This window comes from Cyrtonyx montezumae, unplaced genomic scaffold, assembly GCF_038088225.1.
Source record: "Cyrtonyx montezumae isolate F1298 unplaced genomic scaffold, pur_monq_1.0 scaffold_85, whole genome shotgun sequence".
In the NCBI taxonomy this organism is placed as follows: domain Eukaryota; kingdom Metazoa; phylum Chordata; class Aves; order Galliformes; family Odontophoridae; genus Cyrtonyx; species Cyrtonyx montezumae.
In genome coordinates this window covers 255,267-271,816 of record NW_027072095.1, presented here as the reverse complement: position 1 = coordinate 271,816, position 16,550 = coordinate 255,267, and the positions used below count along the sequence as shown (strand labels likewise).

The following is a 16,550-nucleotide window of genomic DNA, read 5'->3' as shown; positions in this document are numbered from 1 at the left end:
GGGGTGGGGGTGTCCTGTTTGCCGGTGGGGGCCCTGGGGGGTCCTCTAGGGCTCAGGGGAGCGCTCTGGGATGTTCTATAGGGTATGTGAAGGGGTCGTGGAAGTCCTGAGGACCCCCCACCCCCTGTTCAACCTCCCCCCCCCCCCCCTCCCTGGGTCCCAGCGATGGCGTCAGTGCTGCAGTTGCGGTGACCCCCATGCCGCCTCCTCCCCCCCCCTTTTTCTGCTGCTGCTCCCAGTGTTCTCAGAGCCCCCGGTTCCCCCCAGCCCCTCCCGCCTCTTCTGATTCCCCGCCCCAGATGTGGCCCCGCCGCCAGATGTGCAAACTGAGGGTGGGGGGTGGGGGGGGGGGGAGGAAGAGCGGGGCTCCCTCTCCGCGCTTCCACCGCCTCCAGCACAGCCTCCCCCCGCCACCCCGCGGTCTGGGATGGAGCCCGGAGCCCCCGCGGGGCCGCGCTGCCGCCTGGAGCCGCGGCCGCACTATGAGCCCGGTCCGGCGCTCCTCTGCGCCCTCGGCTGCGTCCTCGGCCTCCTCTACGGCGGTGTTGGTGAGGGGTGCGGGGGGGGCACAGCGCAGGGGGCAACGTCGGGGGTAGGGGGCACCAGGGGGGAGAGGATGGGACGTGTGTAGCACCGGGGACACCTTAGGATGTGTCCCTTTGGGGTGGGGGGAACTGGGGGTAGTACGGGATGCGTTGGGGATGGGAAAGTGTGTGGCTGTGGGGCTCGGAGTGGTAGAGGGGGACGCTGTGGGGCACAGTAGGGACGCCATGAGATGTGTCCGTGGGATTTGTTTGCCACTGGGGACACGATGTGTCAATGTGGGATGGTACTGGGGATGCTATGGGACACGTTGGGATAGGACAGTGTGTGTCCATGGGATGACACAGAGTGGGGGCACAATGGGATGCATACAGGACAGGCTGTGTCCGCAACTGGGGACGGCACTGGGGGCACTACGGCTCTCCCCTCACTGAGCCCCACATTCCCCCCAGGCCACCGCTGCTTCAAAGCCATCATGTTCACATCGGGGCTGCTCCTGGGCTCCGCTGTCATCTTCCTGCTGTGCTACAAGGAGCGCGTGCTGGAGACGAGCCTGAGCCTGGAGGTGAGCGCGGGCATCGCGTTGGCCATCGGCGCACTCTGCGGGTTGGTGACCACGCTGCTGCGCAGCGTTGGGCTCTTTGCCACCGGGCTGCTGCTGGGACTGCTGCTGGCCACGGCTGTGCTGGCAGCTGCTGCACCTCTGGTGCCTCTGCTGAGCCCGTGGGTGCCCGTGGGGGTCCTGCTGGGCCCGGCCCTGCTCTGTGCCCTGCTGGCCCTACGCTGGCCCAAAGCCTTGACCACGTTGGCCACCGCCGTCCTCGGTGCGGCCGTGGTGGTGGCGTGTGTGGATTATTTCGTGGAGGTGTTTGCTTTGGTGCTGCACATCTCGGAGAGGCTGAGGATGGAGGCGGTGGAGGAGCTCTGCTGGCACAGCTGGGTCGTGCTGGGGGTATGGCCGGTGCTCAGCCTGCTTGGAGTCCTGCTGCAGCAGTGGTGAGGGGGGCGCGGAGGGTGGGTGGGGAATGAATGGCCATGGGGAAGGAATGGGAATGGCAATGGGATGGGATGGATGTAGGGATGGGGACAGGGATGGAATGGGAACGGCCATGGGGATGGAATAGGGATAGCCATGGGATGGGATGGGTGTAGGGATGGCGATAAGGATGGAGTAGGAATGGCCACAGGGATGGAGGTTTGGATGGGTTGAGATGGAAATAGGAATAGGTGTGGGGATGGAAGTTGGAATGGGATAGGGGTGGGGACTGGACTGAGATGGGTACTATTATGGGTCGTGCAAAGTGAGCAGGGTGGCAGCAGAGATGGGAGAAGATGGGGAAGGGGATACAGAGGGTAACGCAGTGATGAGAGAGATGGGAATGGCAGTGAGGATGGCCATAAGGACCAAGGAGATGGCCATGGGGATTTGGGTGAATGAAGGGGCCAGTGCTGAGCCCCCTCCCTACAGCGATCGGTGCCAAAACTGACTGCAGCTGCTGTACCTCCATCAGCAGGAGGCCAAGCACCAGCAGAACTGAGCCCCCTCCGGGTGCAGCCACCACTGCCAGCCTGCCCCAGTGACACACTGCGTGCACAACCTGCTGCCCTGGGTGAGTGAGTGAGTGCTGGGGGAGCAGTGAGTGCCCCACCGCTGCTGACACCCCTTTCCACCCCCAGAGCTACATCCAGAGCTTGTGAGACCCACAGATGGAGAATGCAGCCCCCCCCACGGACCCCGCTGGGACCCCTGATGATGGCTGCAACTCCACCATGTCCTTTGCCACCTGAGTGCCTTGATGCCACCCCTGAGAGGCCCCTGTGCCCCCCACCCACTGTGCCTTGGGGTGCTTTCTCCCCACCACGCCTGCCCCTTTAAGTAGAAGATCCTCATGGGGTAAATGGGAGCCCCTGCCCCACAACCATCCCCACACTCACTGCAACCCCTGTCTCTTCTCAGCTCCAGCACCTGCCTGCCCCTCCCCTCAGAGAAAATAACACCCCATGGTTATTTTTATAGGACCTACACAAACACTGTGCACGCACTGCAGGCTCAGGACATGAGCCGTAGTGTCCTGAGTGCCTTAGCTCCAGCTGCCCCCGGCTCCTCACTCTGACCCCCAGAACCCTTATACCTCTGTTCCTGCTGCCATGAAGCCCCCAGCTCTGCTTACCCCACAGGCTGCCCATTCTTGGATCCCCCAAGCCACTGACACCCAACATCTTTGGGCTCCTCAGACACATCCCATCCCTTCATGGTCCAGCGACCCCCAGACCCCTTATGTCCCCATCACTCCCATCCCAAACTGACAAGCCACATCCCTGCACAACCCCCCCCCACACCACCTCCCCGACCCTGGGGGAGCACTCCCTGCTCAGCCCCACACAGCATCACCACCCCCAGTGGGGCCCCATCCCCCAGCAGACCCCAAAGCGAGGTCAGGGCATGACAAGCACTGCCCCATCCGCTGTTCCCCCCCCACGGGCAGCAGGACATGGGCTGGTGCCAGGCCAGAGCACGGGGCCACCCAGAAAATGGGGCATGAGAGGGGGCTGGGTGCTCCCGCTCCAACACTTCCTCACGGGACACAAAGGCGGCTGTGTCCCACACACAGCCCCGACAGTGATACTGGTGCTGGCACTGCTGCAGCTGGGCGGGCTGAGGGGAGGGGGAAGGGGGGTTGGGGCCTGTGGGAGGGTCCCAGCACTGTCCTCGGCAGGGAAAGGCAGAGCTGAGCTCATGCCACGGGGTCACTACTGCAATTTTATTATTGCATTTTTAAAAAGAAAGGAAGAGGACGACAGGCCGTAACACAGAATGCGAGGGGCTGGGGTAGAAGTCCAGAAGAGCTGCTGCCCCTTCCCCACCCGCAGCACCAGCCCTGCCTGCCCAGCCCCACCCCCCTCCCCCCCAAATAAAATTTATAAAGGAGAGGTATCTGAGAGAGTGACCGAGTTTCTAACACCGATAGCTGGGGAAAAAAAAACAAAACCAACAAAAAACCAAAACCAATGACAAAAAAACGTTGTGGACAAAGAAAAAAAAAACGACGGCACCCACCCAAAAAAATAAAACAACCCAGGAAAGAAGGGCCGGCGCTCAGTCCAGACAGCCCGCGCTGGGGACACCAGCCCCACGCACCCCTCACAAGTCCAGCTCCAGCTCCTGCAGCTCCTCCTCCAGGGCTTTCCTCCTGCCCAGCTTCTCCAGCTGCTCCTTGGTCGGCTGCTTTATCTCCCCAGAGTCGAGCCGCTGCTGCAACTCCTCCACCTGCCGCAGCTTCTTCCTCAGGTTCTTGATCTTCTTGCTTTTCTCTGAGGCCGCAGCTTCCCCGTCGGCGGAGCCCTGGGTGCCGCAGGCCGGCTGCGGTGCGGCCGCTCGCGTGTCCCCTCCGCTGCCCCCCGACAAAGACACCTTCTCCAGGGACTGGATCAGTTCGTCTGTTTCCCTCTCGCCCTTCTCCTGCTGCTGCTTCCTCTTCTCCTTGCGTTTCAAGTTCCTTTTCGCTGTTTTGGACAGTCCCGTCTCCCCGCCCTCCGCCTTGCTGGGCTGCTTGCTGGGCTGGGCGGTGGGCTCCAGGCTCAGCCCTGGGGGCAGCTCAGGCTTGCTTTTGAAGAACTTCACGTACTTGTTCTCGTACCTGCGTGGGAGGAGACGCAGTGACGGCACCGCTGCCCCTGCGGAGCTGCAAACCTCGCCACCTCCAGCGCGGCCATCACACAGCACAGCCCCGACCCGGTGCTCAGCTCTGCTGCTGCCCTGAGCTCCTCGGGACCTCCTGGTGGCCGTGGCTCAGCCCAGCCCCACGCAGCCGGATACGTACCATCAGGACTCAGCTTATGGCTCACAAGTGCTCGGGTACCTGGAAAGAGACTGAGACCTCGAGACGTGACCCGATTCACACGCACCGGGGTCGACTGGGGGCTCCCAGCCTTGCCACGCTCCCCTCAGCCCCAACGGAGTGCAGGTAACAGCACAAAGCGCCCACAGCGGGGGATCCTGAGCACAGCCCAGGACCCCACACCCGGCTGCCTGCCCCACTTACACCGGCACCTCCTCCTGCGGCACGTAGCCCTCCTTCACGCGCCGCTGCTTCCGCCAGGTGCCGTCGGGGCGCTGCGTAGAGGCAATGTACTTCCCTACGGGGAGAGAGTGATGCTAGGTGGGAGCCCCAGGGGGCTGCCCCTGCTCTGGGACTCCGCTGGGGGCTGCCCGGCACCTGGTATTGTTCTGGGGGAGTAAGAGCAGGGACCAGCCCTACTGGGACACGGGAGGATGGGTCTGCCCTGTAGTAAACGCCGGAGTGGGAGATCTGACCCCACAGAGAGCAAGGGGGCTTGATCTAACCCCACAGAGAACGCGCGTGGGGGGAGATCTTGCCCCGTAAAGAATACAGGGCGAAGATCTGACCCCATAGAAAACTCGGGGAGAAGACCCCACCCCATAGAACGCGATGGGGAAAATGCCACACAGGGATGGGGACGGGGGGCACAGACCCACGGGGAAAAAGACAGAACGGGACCGGCCCCACGGAGTGCAGCCCCCGCCCCACACGGCGCCCGGCAGATCCCCGTCCCGCGGTACCGGAGTCCCCCGCCCCCGAACCGCGGCACTCACCGGTCTCATCCGTCACATAGGGAGTCGCCATCTTGCGAGCGCGATACACTTCCGGCCCCTCCGCCCCGCCCCCGGAAGTGGCGGCGCGGCGGCCGGACACGGGATTGGGGGGACCGCGAGCTGCGGCGGCCATTTTGTTTTTAAAGGCGCCGCGCTCCCCGTCGCGGGGTGCGGGGATGCTGCGGTGGGACCGGGCAGAGTGTGCCCGCGCTGCGGGACCGGGACGGCTGAGGTGGAGCCCATCTCTACTAGGCCTTTGCAGCCGGGCCCGCCCCGCCTCGGCGTCACGTCGGGGGACAGGGAGGGGTCGGGGCTCCCCGCACCGCAGAGCCCCGCGGTTCACACGGAGTTGGGGGGTCAACAAACTACTATTCCTCCATTCCCGCACTCCGCCCCCGGGACGGGGGGCCCGGATGCGGCCCGGCCCCGCGCTGCGACAGCCGCGGGGATTTCCACGCGTGCCCTCACCCTCAGCCCCCCTCCCACCCATCTCTGCTCTCCCACCCCCGCCGGCGCCGGCCGCGCTGGGACCCCCCCCCCGGGGCGTTTCAAGGCACAACGGAGGCAGCCCCGCGGGTGCGGGACAGGTGCGAGCCCGGAGGGGAGCGGAGGGGAGCGGACCCCGCCCCGCCGCTGGGCTCCCCCCGCCGCACGTGCTGCCTGCCGCCCTGAGCCGTGATGTCAGAGGGGTTGGGCCGCGGCGGCAGCGCGCGGGCACCGGGCCGGACCGAGCGGCGGCACCGAGCCGAGCCCCGCAGGTACCGGCGGGCACCGGGGGCGGGGCGGGACGGCGCCGGGAGGGGCGGAGCCAAGCCGGTGCTACCGGGATGGGCTGCACCGGGTGTAGGATGTAGCGGGTATGGGCTGCGTCGGAAGGAGTCGAACCGGACCGAACTGAACCGGGCAGCGCGGGGTTCGGTCCGATCGGAACGGAGCGCATCGGGCTGAGCCGAACCGGCGGCATCGCACGGAGAACGGGAAGGAAGCGGCGCCGACGGGGCACGGCCCGGGCTGCACCCCGGGGTGTAGGGTCGGTGCCGCCGCCCGGTCCCGGTCCCGCAGCCCTTCTCGGTCCGCTTTCCGGTGCCGATGTGCGCGGGGCTCAGCGCAGTGGGCTCCAGGCTCCGCTCCCATCCCGTCCCGACCCCGCCGCTTCGCTCCCGGGGCGCGGCGGGAGGAGGAAAACGGGGAAAGCGAAGGGCCCGGCCCCGCCCGCCCCGGCTCTGAGCTCCACTGCTCCCACCTGCGTGTCCCGGAGCCACCCCGGGCTGCGCGAACACCGGCACCGGCGGGAAACGGCCCCGGTGCCCCTTTATCCGGGGTCCCCGAGGGGGTGAGCACAGCCCGGGGTTCCTGGGACTGCCGTGGGAGGAGAGGGGCTGCGCGTGGGTGCTGCCCCCCTCCCAACCCCCCACGGGTCCCGCTCCCTGCCTGTTACTAAATAAGGGAACCGGCCGCCGCGCCGGGGGGGTCCTGGGGGCTGTGCTCGGTCTCGGGGCTCCCGGGGGGGCCGACAGCGTGCCTCGGTTCGGTTCCCCCAGCTCGGGTTCATGACGCAGCCGCGGTGCGGGGGGGGAAGGGGACAGGGATGGTGATGGGACTACCCACGGGTGCTCTGGGTGGTGCCAGGAGGGACGCGCAATCCTACTCCTCACTCCCTTTGGGTCACATCTGGGGTCCCGGTGGGCCGTGCGTGGCACCAGGGCGGCTCCGTGCCCCCTCCCCGTGCTGCTCTCAGCATCCGCCGCCCGGTGCCACGCAAGGGAGCAAAGCTCAGCCTTCGCCCTCGGGGACAGCACTGCCGCATCGTGGGGCCGGGAGGGAACCGCATCCCCGCGGGTTGCGTGGGTGGCAGCCGGATGCGTGGCAGCCGGATGCGTGGCAGCAGGATGCGAGCAGCCCCGGGCGGGCACCGACCTGTTTGTGTGCGAGTGAGCTGCTGCCCGCCCGGCCCACGCGTCTCGTACCCCATGGGGGTGGGGAGGGGCTGTTCCCCGAGTGGGGCTCGGCCGTCCCCGCGCTGGGGCTGCCCCTTTCCGTGGGGCTGTTCTGGAGCAAACGGGGAGGACGCGGGGGGAACCCCGACGTGAGCGCACCGCCGCCCTCTGCCCGCAGGCAGCGCTATGGAGGAGAGCGCCGAGTGGGGCACGCTCAGCCCCGAGGAGTTCGCCCAGCTGCAGAAATACCTGGACTGTGAGTGGGGAGGGGGAGGGGAAGGGATGCAGCGCGTTCGTGGGTGTGCACGGGAGTGGCTGCACTTTATGTGTGGCTTTGCGTGTGTTTGGCGGGGGGGGGGGGGGGGGGCACGCACGCGTGCGTGTGCACACCCCTTGCCTGTGTGTGCATGCCCTGGAGCTTCCTTGCACATGCCTGTGCCCGCAGACAGCAGCAGGAAGGTGCAGGACGTGCTGCAGGAGTTCTGCGGCGACGGGACACTGTCCCAGCACCTGCAGGGAGAGGTGAGTCCCCCCCCGCCCCAGGGTCTATCTGCTGCCCCCCCCCACCACCTGCAGCCCCCCTTTGCCTCCCCAGTGTGTGGACTTTGAGGGCTTCAAGTTGTTCCTGAGGAGTTACCTGGAGGCAGCTGATGTCCCGGACACGCTGTGCCATCACCTCTTCAGGTCCTTCCAGAGCACAGGGCAGCCGGGGTGCCGGTGAGGACCTTGGGAGGTTGTGCTGGGACACCTGGGGGGAAGCGTGGGCTCAGCCTTATCCATCCCACAGGCACTGACCTCGTCTGTGTTAATGATGTCTCCTGCTACTTCTCGCTGCTGGAGGGTGGGCGCCCCGAGGACAAGCTGGAGTGTGAGATGGGGTCCTGTGGCACGGGGTGGGCTGGGGGGGGCACATCTGTCTGACTCTGCTGTGCCCCCACCTGCAGTCACCTTTAAGCTGTACGACAAGGATGGGAATGGGCTCCTGGACAGCTCGGTGAGGGGACAGGGCTGGGGTGGGGGGGGGGTTGGGGTGCATCTGAGGTCCCCATCATCACCCCCACCCTCACTCTTGCCACCACCATGCTGCAGGAGGTGGAGCGGATCATCACCCAGATGATGCGAGTGGCCCAGTACCTGGACTGGGATGTCACAGAGCTGAAGCCAGTGAGCAGCCCTTCACCTTCCCTTTCTTCCACCCCCCCCCCCCCCCCCCCACCAATCTACCCCCCCCACCCTAAGACCCACGTCCCCCTAGATCCTGCAGGAGATGATGCGGGAGATCGACTATGACGGCAGTGGCACGGTGTCGCTGGCGGAGTGGCTGCGTGGTGGTGTAACCAACATCCCACTGCTGGTGCTGCTGGGCCTGGAGGTGGTGAGTGCGGGGGGTGCACCGTATACTGGGACCCCCCCGGGGCTGTCCTGACCCTTCTCCCCCCGGCTGCCCCCTTAGCACATGAAGGACGATGGGCAGCACATGTGGCGCCTGAAGCATTTCAACCGCCCCGCGTACTGCAACGTGTGTGAGATGCTGCTGGTCGGGCTGCGCAAACAGGGGCTGTGCTGCACCTGTGAGTGGGGAGGGGACCGGGACATGGATGGGACCGTGGAGGGAGCAGGGATGGCTGTGACTGCGGTGGGGTGGGGATAGGAGGGCGACAGCATGGGATGAGGATGCAGTGGGGACAGGGATGGGATGGTGGGGAGGGCAGTGATGGGGCGGAGATGGTTGTGGGTCTGGAAGGGGGACGGGGATGGGCACAGGGGTGAGGACAGGGCGGGGACAACGAGATGGTGACTGGGACAGCCATGCAGTGAAGACAGGGTGGGAACAGGGACAAGAATGGGATGGTGTCCCTCCCTTCTGGGCGACGATTGGATGAGAACACGATCCGAGTGGGGAGGGGCACAGGGGGTGGCATGGGGATGCGGTTTGGGGGGGGGGGGGTGCCCCGCCCCTTCCAGCTGGGAGACACCCAGCGCAGAAGTAGGCGTGGCTTGTCCAGAGACCCCACCCACATAAGAACTGCGGGCTGCCATTGGTGCCTGCCGCGGAGGGAGTTCGTGCTCTGATTGGTTGGGAGGCGGCTTGTAGGCGGGGACAGGCACCAAAGCCACGCCCTTCACGGCCACGCCCGCCCCCCCCAGTCTGTAAGTTCACCGTCCACGAGCGCTGCGCCCGCAAGGCCCCCCCCAGCTGCATCAGCACCTACGCCAAGTCCCGCAAGGAGGCCGGCGTGAGTGCCGCGGCTGTCTGTCCGTCCATCTGTCCGTCCGTCTGCCCGCTCACCTGCCTGCCCATCCTTCGCTCCCTTTGCCCGTCCGCTTGTCCGTGGCTCCGTCCGTCCACTCATCCCTTTGCCCGTCCATCTGCTCGTTTGTCCGCCCGCCCGTCCATCTCTTTTGTCAAGCTGTGCAGCTGTCTGCCCACCCGCTCCTCCTTCCTGTCCGTCCCACCGCCTCCCGCCGTGAATGCCCACTCAGGTCCAAGCCCACGTCTGGGTGAAGGGCGGCTGCGAAGCCAGCAAGTGTGGCAAGTGCCAGAAGAAAATCAAGAGCTTCCAGAGCCTGACGGGGCTCCACTGTGTCTGGTGTCACCTCAAGGTGGGGACAGGCAAAAGGGACATGGGCCCCCATGGTGCTGTTTGGTGTCACAGGGGGGAGTCCCTGTCTCCTCCATCTGGCCCCAAAGGATGGGATGCCTGGATGTTTTTTCTGCCCCCCCCTCCCCAGATCCATGAGGAATGCCTGCATGCTGTGTCCTCTACTTGTGACTGCGGGCTGCTGAGGGACCACATCCTGCCCCCCTCCGCCATCTATCCTGTGGTGCTGGTGAGCCTGGGGGAAGGGAAGGGGGGATTTAGGGGGCTGAGGGATGTCCCTGTTTGGGGATGTGGGTGTCATTTCCCTGCTGGGGGTGCAGGAGCGGCAGAACAGCCAAAAGGATGAGAGTGGGACAGCGGGCGAGGAGGGACCCCAGGTCTTCACCACTCCCGAGGGACAGGCGCTGCGGGTGAGGCACTGAGATGCATTCCCCTGGGATCCATGTCCCCCCAGTTGTGTCTGTGTCCCCCCATGGGGTCATGCCTGGTGCTCACCCTCCCCAACCCACAGGTCAGCCCCGTGCCTGACACCCACCCACTCCTTGTCTTTGTCAACCCCAAGAGTGGAGGGAAGCAGGGGAAGAGGTGAGGGGCTGAGCACGTACTGGGCCCACCCTGGGGCCTTCCTCCACACACAAATTCAGGGGGAGGTGTGGGTGGGGTTGAATCCTTTCCCCCCTCAGCTGAGCTCCTCTCTCCTTCAGAGTGCTCCGGAAGTTTCAGTACCTGCTGAACCCCCGGCAGGTCTACAACCTGCAGCAAGGAGGACCCAACCCAGGGTAAGGGGGAGCCATGGGGAGCATGTGCTAAGTGCTGGCAGGGGGACAACCAGCCCTGAACTCCCCCTCCCTCCTTTCCCTTCCCCTCCCCAGGCTGAATTTCTTCCGGGACGTGCCAGATTTCCGCATCCTGGTATGTGGTGGGGATGGCACAGTGGGATGGATCCTAGATGCCATTGGTGGGTCTGCACTTCCCCCCTCCCCAAGGATGTGCTGGATAAATCTATCCCCCCTCTGACTGCACTTCTCCCTTCAGATAAAGCCAACCTGCCCCGACGACCACCCGTGGCCGTGCTGCCTTTGGGTACCGGCAACGACCTGGCGCGGTGCCTGCGCTGGGGAGGAGGTGAGCGGGGTGTGAGGTGGGCTGCCCAACATCCCCCCCCCCCCACACAGCTTCCCCCCTGGTCCCACGTGTCCCACCTCCCACCGTCCGCAGGCTACGATGGGGAGAACCTGGTGAAGATCCTGAAGGACATCGAGGGCAGCAGCGTGGTGCAGATGGACCGCTGGCACCTGCAGGTGCTGCCCACCTGCCCCGCCGAGGAGGGCGACCCTGTGCCCTACGAGATTGTCAACAATTACTTCTCCATCGGGGTGGTGTGTGGGGCTGAGGGCTGCTGGGGGGAGGGGCACAGCATGGCCAGGCCTCACCCCCCTACTCTGTGCACTCTCCCCCCACCCCCCAGGATGCCTCCATCGCGCATCGCTTCCATGTCATGCGGGAGAAGTACCCTGAGAAATTCAACAGCAGGTGGGTGCTGTCCCCAGGCTGCATTCCCCTGATCCCCCCCCGCATGTCCTTATGTGCCCACCCCCCACCCCCCACCCCAGGATGAAGAACAAGCTCTGGTACCTGGAGTTCGCCACTTCTGAGACACTCTTTGCCACCTGCAAGAAGCTCAAGGAATGCCTGAGCATCGAGGTCCGCCCCGTCCCTGCATCCCTGTGCCCCCACCCCACACAGTGCCTTGCTCTGACTGTGCCCCCCTTCCCCAGTGCTGCGGGACCCCCCTGGAGCTGCGGGGGGCACTGGCGGGGGTGGCTGTGCTCAACATCCCCAGCATGCATGGAGGCTCCAACCTTTGGGGTGAAACCAAGCGCCCGTTGGGGGAGACAAGAAGGGCTCCCAGTGCCACGCAGCCCCCAGCCATCACCGACGCCGAAACGCTCAAGACCTGCGTGCAGGGTGTGTGGGGTTTGGGTTGGGGGGGAAGCAACCCCCTCCTTGGGGCGGGCACCATCCTGACTGCCCCCAACCCTCCTCCTTTAGACCTGAGTGACCAGCGGTTGGAGGTGGTGGGGCTGGAGGGAGTGCTGGAGATGGGGCAGATCTACACTGGGCTGAAGAGTGCGGGCACACGGCTGGCCAAGTGCTCCGAGATCACCCTGCGGTGAGCCTTGGGTTGGGGGGACTGTGCCCCCCAACAAGAGCTTGGGGCAAACTGGCAGTGGGGCTGTTGTTGCAGGACGCTGAAAGCCCTCCCCATGCAGATTGATGGAGAGCCCTGGATGCAGCCACCCTGCACTGTACGTGCTCCTATGTCATGCTGGGGTGGGGGTTGTTATCTCTCTTGGATCCCCCTGTGGTGCTGTACTCTCCCAGCATTGCCTCACTCCTCTCTTCCAGATCAAGATCACCCACAAGAATCAGGCACCCATGCTGATGGCCCCCCCACCTCGCTCCTCCAGCTTCTTCGGCCTCAAGAAGGGTTCTGTGGAGGGCTGAGGTGGACTGGACCCCACCCCCCCACTCCCCCCATGCTCTGAGCAGGGCTCTCCTGTCCTTCTCATCCTCCCCTGTGCACCCAGGGGTGCTGCAGGGTGGGGGCGGCTGGGTGGCCCCCACCACAGGGGCAGTGGGAGGAGGGGCTGGAGTCCCCACCCCGCTGGGCCCCCCCTTCTCCGTGCCCTATTTATTACACCCAACCCCCGCGTTTCAAGTGCCTCTTGCAGTAATAAAGCTGGCGGCTGGGCCCCCCCGCTCCCTCCCCATGCAAACAGACAGAGCACAGCTGAGCTGAGTCTTTATTAGCAGCCGATGCACGCATCCCCCTGGTTCCTGGGGGCTCGGGCCAGGTGGGGGGCACGGTACCAGGGGGGTGGGATGCAGACCTACTCCCCTAGACGGCGTTGGCACGCAGCAGGGGGCTGCTTTCACCGCTGGGGGCCCCCCCGAAGGCCTGGCGCAGCAGCAGCCGTAGGGCAGCACTGGGGGGCAGCCAGCTGTGGGACCGAGGGGCAGGGGGGGCCGCGGGAAGCAGCGGGCTGTACTTCACACGGCTGAGGGCAGAGCAGGGGGAGGGGGTGGGGGGTGTTGAAAATGAGTGCTGTGCTCTCCCTGTGTCCCCTTCCCCCCCTCCCATGTCCCGGTGACCCCCACCCTCTCACCGGTAGGTGTAGGCAGCCGTGCCCAGCGCGGCAGCGATGAGCAGCAGCCCCACGGTGAGCGTGGTGCCGCTGGCAGCTGGAGATGCTCCTGGGGGGATTCGGGGTGGGGGGAGAAGGCAGAGGCAGCTCAGCACCCTTGCACCTCCCCCTCCCCATCCTCCCCTTACCCCGTCCCTCTCCCACCTCCGATGGCCACGTGGGTGCTGGCCACAGCCAAGCCATTGCCGTTGGCCAGCGAGACGTTGAGGCAGTAGAGGCCGGACTGGTTGAAGTCCTGGCGCAGCACCAGCTGGCAGCCCGGCGCCGGTGCCACCGCCGAGCACGTCTGCATCTGTGCTGTGCGGCACTCAGCATCCGCCACCACGGTGCACACCTCCTCGGGCAGGCTGCATGTGGGGGGAAGGGGTCAGTGTACTCCCAGCCCCTCCCCCCCCCCGGTGGTCCCTGTAGTCCCCATCCCAACCCCCAGTGCAGCATTGTGCCGCAGTTCCCATGTTCTGCCCAGCTCCAGCCCCGTGCTCTCCCAGCTGTTCCCAGCCCCACTGTGTCCCCCACAGATCTCAGCTCCGGACACTGTCCCCCAGTGATCCTCACCTCCCCTCGCACGTCACCGTCAGCTCCACGCTGTTCCCGCTGCCGTCAGGCGCTGCGGGCACCACCTGCACGATGGCCACGCTCTCGATGCCCTCTGTGAAGGGATGTGGTGTCAGAGCAAGGCAGGACCCCCCCCCTCCCCCCACCCCGGACCCCCTCCCTGGACCCTCAGCCCGGTGCTCACGGACGATGTTGAGCTCTGTGGAGAAGGTGCCATAGCGGTACAGGACGCAGCCGGTGGGCTCAGCCTCGGGTGCCTGGCGCTTCACCAGCAGCAGTGGCTCCGCTGTGGTTTCAGCTGTGCCACTGCCAGAGGATACAGCTGTGGCTCCAGCTGTGGCTCCAGCTGTGGGATCTGCTATGGATTCGGCTGTAGCTGCAGCTGTAGGTCCAACTGTGTCCACATCCGTGGCTCCATCTGCAGCTGTGCCCACAGCTGTGGCTCCAGGAGTGGCTGCGGCCACATCTTCTGCTGTCCCCACACCTGCAGCAGCCCCAGGCAGAGAAGCAGCTGGGGACGGGCAGAGAGGGGTCCAACCATTCCCTCGTGGGACCCCCCAGGCCACATCCCATCCCACTCTGCCCCACAGGGACAGCACCCACCTGCTGCCACACTTCCCTCCGCTGCTGTGGGAGCCACGGTGCCCAGAGCGTCCCCACTTGGGGACACCGAGGCGAGGAGCAGGGGGTCTGCAGGGGGGTCTGTACCAGCTGCTGCACCGGCCACTGCAGTGCTGAGCACCGGGTCGGGCTCAGTGGCAGTGCCATCTGAGGGCACAACCTCTGAGACCCCCGTGGGTTCTGCTGGTGCCCCGGAGGCTCCGGGTGCCACAGCAGTGCCGGGTGCTGCAGTGGTTCCAGGTCCCGTGGGGGTGCTGGGTGCAGCAGCAGTGCCGGATCCCGTGGGCCCTGCAGGCTGCGTGGCCGTGGGTCCCAAGGAGGGCACCGGCCCTGTGGTGGGGTCAACAACGGGGGGTGCAGAAGTGCCGCAGGAGCTGAGCGGGATGGCTGCCTGCAGCACCAGGCGGGCGGCGAAGGAGCCGTCCTGCAGGTAGGTGTGGGTGACAGTGGGGCTGCGGGAGATGAGCGTGCCGCTTTGATCCCCAAAGTCCCACGAGTAGGAGATGTCGGCGTCACGCAGGTAGTGGCTGGGGTCGTGCAGCCGCACGCTGAAGGCCACGGGGCGGTTGCGCACAAAGCGCCCATCGTCCCCCGCTGCCGCCTCCAGCTGTGTCACATCCACCGCTACGGGCACCTGGTCTGGAGGACAGGGGGACATCAGCCTGGGGACACCGTGCCTGCCGCCAGCCCATCCCTCCCCTCCCCCCCGCTGCTGCCTACCGGTGATGCTGAACTGCGTGCTGGCGTGGCCGATGGGGATGAACTTCTGGCGGCCACGGTAGTGGTAAACCACCACCTCCATGGTGTAGGAGCCCAGGGCCACCCCGTCTGTCCCCACCGTCAGCTGCGACGTCGCTCCATCCACCACCTGCCAGTATCGCCCTGGGGGGACGCCGCAGTCAGACATGGGGACATCCCAGCAGTGCTGGGAACGCGGCGCAGAGCCGTCCTCACCCCACGTCCACCAGACGTAGACAAATCTCCCACGTTTGCCCCACGCGCTGCGGGGAAAGGGCTGCCCGTCGGGGAATACACCATCCGAGCCCTCGGCCAGCTGCTCCGGGAACACGGGGTCCCCTCGTGCTACACGGGTGCCTGTGGGGAACATGGGGTCAGCAAGGCTCCAGTGTGGATCCAGCTGTGGATCCAGCTGTGGATCCAGCTGTGGATCCAGCTGTGCCCACCGTTGACGGTGCAGTTCTGGCTCCACACCACACGGCCATCGGGCAGCACCGTCTGGGTGCTGGGGAAGCGCAGCACGATGGAGAAGGTGGCCTTGGCACCCGCCATGGTGGGAGCATCGTTGCTGATGTCGAAGGTGACGTCGCCGCCTGCCAGGCACAGGGACAGCGGCTCAGGGAGCAGTCCCACAGCCATCTGTCCCCGTGTCTGTACGTCCCAGTGCTCACCTCGCCAGCAGTCTCTCTGCTGCACTGTCCCCTCCTGCCAAGGGCGGTACCGTGTTGCATCCCAGCTCCGGAACGGTGCCAGGCGGCCACCCCACACCGGGCCCTGACCGCCACTGCGGCTCCGGCCACCGGCTCCTGCAGGAAAAGGGACAGGGACACGATGGCACAGCACTGGGACCCCCTGAGCAGCCCCAGGGCCACGTGATGGGCTCAGGCTGCAGCGTGGGGCAAAGCCCATCACATGGCGCTGCTCAAAGCTCTTTCATGTGATGCTCAGCTGAGCCACGCCGCGGGGCTGGATGGGGTGAGTGCTCCCCCCGCGTCCCCGCTCAGCCCCACAGCCTGCAGCACACGGTCCCCGTGTAGTCCCCACAGCATTGCCCACCCTGTGGGGTGCCCGTGGGCACGAAGCAATGGGGACGTTGCTCCCTCCTCGTACTGAGGGCTCCCCACACCATGGGACAGGTTGAGCTCGGTGCTGTTGGGGGGGGTCCACACCCACTGCAGAGCCCACCCTGGGATTGATCCTGCTCCAGGAGGCTCAGTGCCACCACCCCACCCCAACCTGTCCCCGTTTGGGGTCCCACTGGGAATCCATCGCTGCCTCACGGAGCCCACGGGCACCTCACAGCCAGGACCACTCCTCGTGCACCCCAGATGCCTGAAGACCTCCCCCCCTTCCCCATAGCCCCACTTACGTTGCTGTGCCGTGACGAGGGCCAGCAGTGCCGCCAGCAGCACAATGGCCCCGTGCAACCACATGCTCCCTGCACTCGGACTCCGGGAGAGGCAAAGGCAGCGGCTGCGGGGGGGATAAGAAGGGACCCTCTTTGCATAATCCCACCCCACGGACGGCCCCGGGGAGGGCCTGCGGGTGGGCACGTGCGTGCACGTGTGTGCATGTGTACGCACACATGGGTATGGTCACACGCTCCCCTAGCTCGGCTCAGAGCCGGAGGGTTCAGGGTGTGTGAGACCCCCACGAGGGGCTCAGCGCAGCCACTGCCCCACGCTCAAAGCACAGTGGTGCCTGTCCATGTGTTGGTGCCCCACGGAGC

General features: G+C 66.0%; 4 protein-coding genes across 5 annotated transcripts; 2 read left to right on the top strand and 2 right to left on the bottom strand.

Moving 5' to 3' along the window:
* The first annotated feature begins 360 nt into the window (after positions 1 to 360).
* LOC136059778 (transmembrane protein 198-like) lies at positions 361 to 2,265 on the top strand. Of its 2 annotated transcripts, XM_065753914.1 has the most exons (4): positions 361 to 548; positions 996 to 1,539; positions 2,058 to 2,153; positions 2,221 to 2,256. In XM_065753914.1, exons 1-3 carry the CDS (start codon positions 428 to 430, stop codon positions 2,122 to 2,124), a joined length of 732 nt encoding a protein of 243 aa, XP_065609986.1. In that variant the 5' UTR covers positions 361 to 427; the 3' UTR covers positions 2,125 to 2,153; positions 2,221 to 2,256. The 2 variants fall into 2 exon arrangements, with proteins under 2 accessions (XP_065609986.1, XP_065609985.1); XM_065753913.1 differs by having other exon boundaries at positions 2,058 to 2,265.
* Positions 2,266 to 3,588: 1,323 nt separating this feature from the next.
* Positions 3,589 to 5,217, bottom strand: PYM1 (PYM homolog 1, exon junction complex associated factor). The gene is made up of 3 exons (XM_065753917.1): positions 5,159 to 5,217; positions 4,587 to 4,680; positions 3,589 to 4,181 (listed from the first exon to the last, which is right to left on the bottom strand). Exons 1-3 carry the CDS (start codon positions 5,187 to 5,189, stop codon positions 3,686 to 3,688), a joined length of 621 nt encoding a protein of 206 aa, XP_065609989.1. The 5' UTR covers positions 5,190 to 5,217; the 3' UTR covers positions 3,589 to 3,685.
* Positions 5,218 to 6,289: 1,072 nt separating this feature from the next.
* Positions 6,290 to 12,292, top strand: DGKA (diacylglycerol kinase alpha). The gene is given in 24 exon segments (XM_065753884.1): positions 6,290 to 6,491; positions 7,274 to 7,351; positions 7,541 to 7,617; positions 7,691 to 7,787; positions 7,790 to 7,963; positions 8,040 to 8,089; positions 8,185 to 8,259; positions 8,351 to 8,470; positions 8,549 to 8,666; positions 9,244 to 9,332; positions 9,580 to 9,699; positions 9,829 to 9,927; positions 10,019 to 10,108; positions 10,210 to 10,283; positions 10,403 to 10,477; positions 10,571 to 10,656; positions 10,734 to 10,823; positions 10,917 to 11,077; positions 11,167 to 11,231; positions 11,312 to 11,402; positions 11,477 to 11,666; positions 11,751 to 11,871; positions 11,947 to 12,007; positions 12,108 to 12,292. Coding segments are annotated over 23 exon segments (2,292 nt in total). The 5' UTR covers positions 6,290 to 6,491; positions 7,274 to 7,281; the 3' UTR covers positions 12,207 to 12,292.
* A 195-nt stretch (positions 12,293 to 12,487) lies between these two features.
* Positions 12,488 to 16,254, bottom strand: PMEL (premelanosome protein). Its single transcript, XM_065753885.1, has 11 exons — positions 16,191 to 16,254; positions 15,493 to 15,627; positions 15,268 to 15,414; positions 15,038 to 15,178; positions 14,804 to 14,965; positions 14,066 to 14,722; positions 13,647 to 13,946; positions 13,463 to 13,556; positions 13,052 to 13,254; positions 12,869 to 12,956; positions 12,488 to 12,760 (listed from the first exon to the last, which is right to left on the bottom strand). The coding sequence occupies exons 1-11, from the start codon at positions 16,252 to 16,254 to the stop codon at positions 12,601 to 12,603; spliced, it is 2,151 nt and encodes a 716-aa protein (XP_065609957.1). The 3' UTR covers positions 12,488 to 12,600.
* Between the last annotated feature and the right edge of the window lie 296 nt (positions 16,255 to 16,550).